Raw genomic sequence first — 6,404 nt, 5'->3', positions numbered from 1 at the left:
GGGGCGGGGCGGCGACGTACGGCGTCGGGGCGGGGCGGCGACGGCGCGTGGTGAGATGGCGTGGGGCGGCGACGACGTCTGGGTGACAAGGGACGGCAAGGGACGGCAAGGGACGGCGTGGGGCGACGATGACGACGGCGACGGCGAACCGGAGACGGGCAGCCTGGCGGCGTCGGGCGTGGGGAAGAAGGAAGTGAATCAAAATTTCAGGAGTGCTGCTTATATAGGCAAAGCATTGGTCCCGGTTCATAAGACCAACCAGGACCAATGCCCCCTTTAGTCCCGGTTGGAGCCGCCAACCGGGACCAAAGGCCTCTTTTCAGCAGCCCAAAGGACGGGAAACGGCGGCCTTTAGTCCCGGTTGGTGGCACAACCCGGGACTAAAGGGGGGTCATTGGTCCCGGTTGGTGCCACGAACCGGGACCAAAGCATCCCTTTAGTCCCGGTTGGTGCCACCAACCGAGACTAAAGGCCTTGTGCTGCCCGCGTCGTGGCACAAAAGTTTAGTGCCGCCTCGCTAGCTGAGGGAGCTCGAGAGTGGTTTATAAGCCCCAGTCCCGCTGCCCTCTCGAGCTCCTCTCCACTGCAGGCTTACGGGCCTAAAATCACTCTCTATGCTTGTGGGCCTGCATCCTGGCCCTAGTAATGGGTTTCTAGTCGTATACAGGCCGTGGTGGCCCTCTAGGTGGCACTTTTTTTTTAATTTTTTTCCAATTTTTTTGCTTTCTTTTTTGTTTCTAATTACTTATTTATTTTCTTTTATGATAATTCTTTTTGCTTTTAATGTTTTGAACAGAGTTCTAATTACTTATTTATTTTCTTTTATGATAATTCTTTTTGCTATTAAAGTTTGTAAGAAAATTCTAATTACTTATTTATTTTCTTTTATGATAATTCTTTTTGCTTTTAATGTTTTGAACAGAATTCTAATTACTTATTTATTTTCTTGTATGATAATTCTTTTTGCTATTAAAGTTTGTAACAAAATTCTAATTACTTATTTATTTTCGTTTATGATAAGTCTTTTTGCTTTTAATGTTTTGAACAGAATTCTAATTACTTATTTATTTTCTTTTATAATAATTCTTTTAGCTATTAAAGTTTGTAACAAAATTCTAATTACTTATTTATTTTCTTTTATGATAATTCTTTTTGCTTTTAATGTTTTGAACAGAATTCTAATTACTTATTTATTTTCTTTTATGATAATTCTTTTTGCTTTTAAAGTTTGTAACAAAATTCTATATAATTTTAGTTTCAATCATACTAGAGGTTTATAAAAGCTTTTTAGTTGATTCCTTTAGTACCAGTTCTAAGGCTGTTACAAAGGCATTTTATTTGCTACAGGTTTTAAGGCTGGTGCCCCACGAGCACCTTTTAGTACCGGTTCGTGGCATGAACCGGTAAAAGAGTTTTTTAGTTGATTCTTTCTGCAGCTGTTTTTTAGTCCCACCTTGCCAAGCGAGAGGCACTCGCAGCGGTTTATAAGCCCTGAGTGTAGAGACGATGAAGGGAGAAGCGCAGTGCTCACCTGCACGTTGGCCTGAAGCTAAGTAACGTGAGGTGAGCATTGCGCCTCTCTTTCATTTTGGCATGGTATATGTAGACATATCATTGGTCCCGGTTGATGGCATGAATAGTTAAAATTTGAATTCTTTGAAATTTGTGTGAATCACAAGTTTGCGATTAACTTTACTAAAAAAATGAGCATAGACGCGCCTATAGAGAGAATTCAACCTAAATTCATAATAAATTTCTATGAATTTCAGAGAAATTCAGTATGAATTTAGGTCAAATTCCCTGTATAAGGGCATCTATTTTCACTTTGAGAGGAGCTCAACAAGGCAGAGAGGGAGGGGCTTATAAACCGGTGTGCACGCCCTTCGGTTGGCGAGGTGGGACTAAACTCTGACCGCAACAAGGACCAACCCTTTAGTCCGGTTTGTGGCATGAACCGAGATTAAAGGGAAGCCTTTGGTCCCTGTTCAAGCCACCAACCGGGACCAATGGTGGTGGGCCTGGAGTGAGGCCCATTGGTCCCGGTTCGTCCCACCAACCGGGACCAAAAGGTCCAGACGAACCGGGACCAATGGCCCACGTGGCCCGGCCTGCCCCCGGGGCTCACGAACCGGGTCCAATGCCCCCATGGGTCCCGGTTCTGGACTGAACCGGGACTAATGGGCTGACCCGGCCTGGACCATTGCCCCCTTTTTACTAGTGACCCCCCCTTTAAAAAAACAAAAAACCCACCGCCTGCGAGCTGCTGACGCGTGGCAGCCTTTTGGTCCTGATTGGTGTTACCAACCGGGAGTAAAGGTCCTCCTGCGTGGGCGCCCCGCTGCGGCCACGTGGAGCTCCTTTAGCCCCGGTTCGCTTAACTAAGGATTTTGGGCTTTAGTCCCGACCCTTTAGTACCGGGACCCCTCTGAAACCGGGATTAATGGGTCATTTTCTACTAGTGATATTATTCATGCATCTCCATATAGTCCAAAAGAATGCAGAAACCCCCACCAATACCAGATTCTTATTTATCTTTGAAAAACTTATAATGCAAGCACGAAAACAAGTGATTAAGCTGCCAGGAAGATTTGTCAAATCGAAAGCTCATTTGAACAAACTCCAAACCATTTAGCAACTAAGCGTTTGAAAAAAAAAAGATGAACAATACCACAAGAAGCACAACATTTGTTTACCTATCCAACCTCTTATCAAAAAATTGTCTTTGGTTAATATGCTCTTCTTAACCATCAACAATAGAACACTTCAATTTTAGGAGCAACTTTTATTTTCCACATATATTTCTGTTGGAAGCCATTGTCTATAATAACAAGTTTTCTGTAAAAAGATTTTATATGAAGACACCATCAGATGTCAAATCCACCAGATGGTATCTTTTTTGTTGGACATTGTAATTTACTCAAGATGCAAAAGGCGATTATAGAGATCACAACTTTAAATATTTTTGTTTTAACTTTCACTTTTGTGACGCATATCACCGGCTTTTTGTTTTTTCTGCCTTATCCCACCTAATCAACGATAAAGTGGGGTTATTTAAACAATACGAAACATTGAACTTGTGAATTAAAGTGGGGTTATTTAGATTTTTTTAAAACAACTTCAACTATTTTTTTCCTATTAAATCAATATTGTAAATTCAAAAAATAAAAACCTAGACGCCCACCTTGGGGCTCGAACCCAAGACCACAAGGTTAAGAGCCTTGCGCTCTACCGACTGAGCTAGACGGGCAATGTTGGCCACATTAGCAAATCAACCCTATTTATAAACACACATTGTATAGGTTTTTTCCATCAATATTTGGCGATGCCAGCATAAAGTACTACACTCGGAAATTCCCCATTGGGAAGCTTTTTGAGCAGACGAACACCGAAAAGGTAGGACGCAATTAGGCACGAGATGTTTCCAACCCAGGTGGCCAAGGTGCCCACCGAGCTAGGATCCTAGATCCTAGCCTCCTGACTTTTCATGGCTTTTAGATCGACATGTTAATTAGCTTTGGTAGTCATGTTAATTAGCTTTTGTAGTCATGTATAGCTTTGGTAGTCATGTATATTGGCCCTGCTTGATGACGATTCATAAACAGCATGCAGGAAGGCTGCATTTCCGAATGCTGACTGGTGGAATGCTGCATTGCTTGTATTTGTATACCACAGTACCAATGTTTGGTTTTTCTACAGCCCATGTATTGCCGAATCCATCCGGCCTACAGCAGTTCCATCCCATATAGCACGAGCACACCGTATGGTACTGGCTAGGCTACGTACGCTGGCTGATCTTCTATGTGTAGAGTGTAGTACTAGTAATTGTTTCCCCAACATCAATCAATTTCCTATGTATGTATGTATGCTCTCTAGGGACGATCATCTTGGTCTGCAGTGGTGGTCCTGGTGGTGAGGGAAGGCCTCATCTTGACGATCTGCTCCTCGTCGGCGAGGCCCATCCTCTTTGCCGACATGCCGGCCTCGAAGAAGCGCCGCACGGACGACCTCATGTAGGAGGTGCCTTCCCTCACGTTCATCCTCTCCCTGATCCTCTCCTGCAGGCTGCTCAGCTGGTGGTCGCCGTTCAGCACCGCCGCCAGCTGCACGATCTCCTGCTGGAACGAGCTCAGCTTCGCCTCCTCGTTCGCCTCCGTCTGTCGGATCCTCGTCGGCGTCGGGAGTTGCTCTGCACATTTCATATCTTTCATGGATAAGCAGACTACTCATTGCAAGAGTACAAAGCAAGCCAAGTGGCAATACCATGCCGTATGCTGAACTTGACGAATTACCTGGGCAGTCTGTCCTCGGTTCAGTTCTGGTTTGCACGACGCCTTCGAAGGTCCCAGCCCACGCATCCCTTTTGGTCAGGAAATCCTGTGGCAGATTGAACAACTTCTTCACGGTTGCGGGGATCGAAGAATGCTCGAATTGCGACGTCGGGGTTGGACTTCCATTCGGCCCATGCATAACTGAAACCGAAACAAATATCAGCAACGGATGTACATTGAGCAAATCTAGCATCAGTTTTCATATGGTAACAAAGAAGTGTTGACCGACCTGTTCCCTTCTCGATCCATGGAGAGATCAAGATGGCCGGGACACGCACTATAAATGGCCCACTCTGCTTCACACTAACGTCAGCGCAAGCTATAGTACAGTAGCTCCTTCCGGCAACAGGGTACGTCTGGTTGTACACTGATTTGACGACCCAACCGGTGTAATCCAAATAATTTTATTAGTAATATTGTAATATTAGGATGTGATTATGAAAATTCAAGCAAATTATTAATAGATGACGAAACTAGTGTAAATAAAAACCACAGACATGGCAACCATTAAATCACAAAGGTGACTATAAAAACTACTTAAAAAAACGTCTCCATCGATCGTGTGCGTGCTGCTAATACGCAACTCCGTCTCGTATAGAGCTAGCGAGCACTTTTCTACAATTATTAGCAAGATCACGACATTCTTGTTCCTATATATCTGAGCGCGCATCATCCCCAACAACCCACCATTAATAAATCTATTTTGTTTTGTTCTTGTTGGCGACCAACCCACCCCTCTCCCTCCGCAATGCAGGTTGGAATCGAATCCAATCCACCGCGCGCGCCCACGCACGCAACGAATCAAGACGCATTCGCCGGACAGATGGACAGAACCAGAACAGAGTCATGGCTTGAAGAAGGAGGGCGTAGTACGTACTCTGGGTTGTTGCTGGTGGCGCCGCCGGAGGTGCCGGAGTGGACGAAGAGGCGGTTGGGCTGTGTCGACGACGGCACGGACGCGAACCACCGGTCGCACACCGCGAACTGCGCCACCAGCTCCCGGTACACGGCCACGCTGTCCGGCGCGAACCCGTTCATCACCGCCTCCGTCATGTTGCCGCCGCCGATGGACCGCGCCTGCTGCACGAACCCGTTCATCAGCGGCGGCCCGGACGCGTCGTCGGACCCGAACACCTGCTGCCGGATCTCCTGGTACGAGTGCCCCGGGTCCGGGTCCACGAACTGCGCGCCGTCGCCGAAGTAGACGCGCGGCCCCGCGGAGGGGTCCGACGCGTTCGCCGGGTTCCACTCGGCGCCCGTCACGCCGTCGATCGCCGGGTTCAGCCGCTTCATCCACCCCAGCATGTGGTCGAACGACCGGTTCTCCATCACCACCACCACCACCGTCTTGATAGGACCCGCGAAGGCGACAGCGCCGGCGCCGGACGAGGCGAGGACGAGCAGCAGGGCCATGGCGGACGCCAGGAGACGGCGCTGCGGCGTGGGAACCGCCATTGTCGGTCGACTGATTGGTCTGTGTGCGCAGCGCGGTAGTGGAGAGTGGAGGATTTTGGGGGAGCTCGTGAGGGAGATGGACCCCGCCCGCCTTGTGGGGTGCTGGTGGTGGGTGTTGTCTTTTTATCGTGGACGACGGTGGATGGGGTCTACATGTGGACGGGCCAAATTAGCTACGGCCATGCAGGGCTGCCATGATGTATTTTTTCGTAGCTAAAACAATTAATCTTCGTTAATTAATTCCTCCAAATCTACCAATGGGTCAATGAAATTCCTTTTGGCATATCATAACCACGTTATGGATATGGACTGTGCTAACGACCAGTCGACTGGTCGTTAGCGACAGATCCGCACGATTAGTTCGCTATCTTCCCAGGCTCGCTTTCCACTGATTTTTTTTCCTTCTCTCAAAAACCGTGATAAATCGCTAATGGTTTTTTCTGGTTTTTCGCTGCATAATATGAAAATAAAATAAAAGTGCTTGAAAGAGGATTCAAACCTAGGTCTATGCAATACCTATTGAGCCTAATAACCAACTAAGCCACCTTTTGTTGTTGTCTATTGTAGGTAAACAATGTTATTTGAACCTTTCTTATTTCTGCCATATCAGAAAATAAATAA

The 6,404-nt window shown here is 46.9% G+C and overlaps 1 protein-coding gene and 1 non-coding gene across 2 annotated transcripts; both read right to left on the bottom strand.

The window, feature by feature from the left end:
• Nucleotides 1-3,174: 3,174 nt before the first annotated feature.
• Nucleotides 3,175-3,247, bottom strand: TRNAK-CUU. Its single transcript has one exon. It is a non-coding gene; the product is annotated as a tRNA-Lys (tRNA).
• A 387-nt stretch (nucleotides 3,248-3,634) lies between these two features.
• On the bottom strand, nucleotides 3,635-5,859 carry LOC119280166 (non-specific phospholipase C2-like). The gene is made up of 4 exons (XM_037561116.1): nucleotides 5,206-5,859; nucleotides 4,558-4,727; nucleotides 4,290-4,469; nucleotides 3,635-4,186 (listed from the first exon to the last, which is right to left on the bottom strand). The coding sequence occupies exons 1-4, from the start codon at nucleotides 5,781-5,783 to the stop codon at nucleotides 3,870-3,872; spliced, it is 1,245 nt and encodes a 414-aa protein (XP_037417013.1). The 5' UTR covers nucleotides 5,784-5,859; the 3' UTR covers nucleotides 3,635-3,869.
• Nucleotides 5,860-6,404: the final 545 nt, after the last annotated feature.

Source organism: Triticum dicoccoides, chromosome 3B (assembly GCF_002162155.2).
Source record: "Triticum dicoccoides isolate Atlit2015 ecotype Zavitan chromosome 3B, WEW_v2.0, whole genome shotgun sequence".
In the NCBI taxonomy this organism is placed as follows: Eukaryota; Viridiplantae; Streptophyta; class Magnoliopsida; order Poales; family Poaceae; genus Triticum; species Triticum dicoccoides.
The sequence above is the reverse complement of the archived record's forward strand: the minus strand, read 5'-3'. Positions and strand labels throughout refer to the sequence as shown.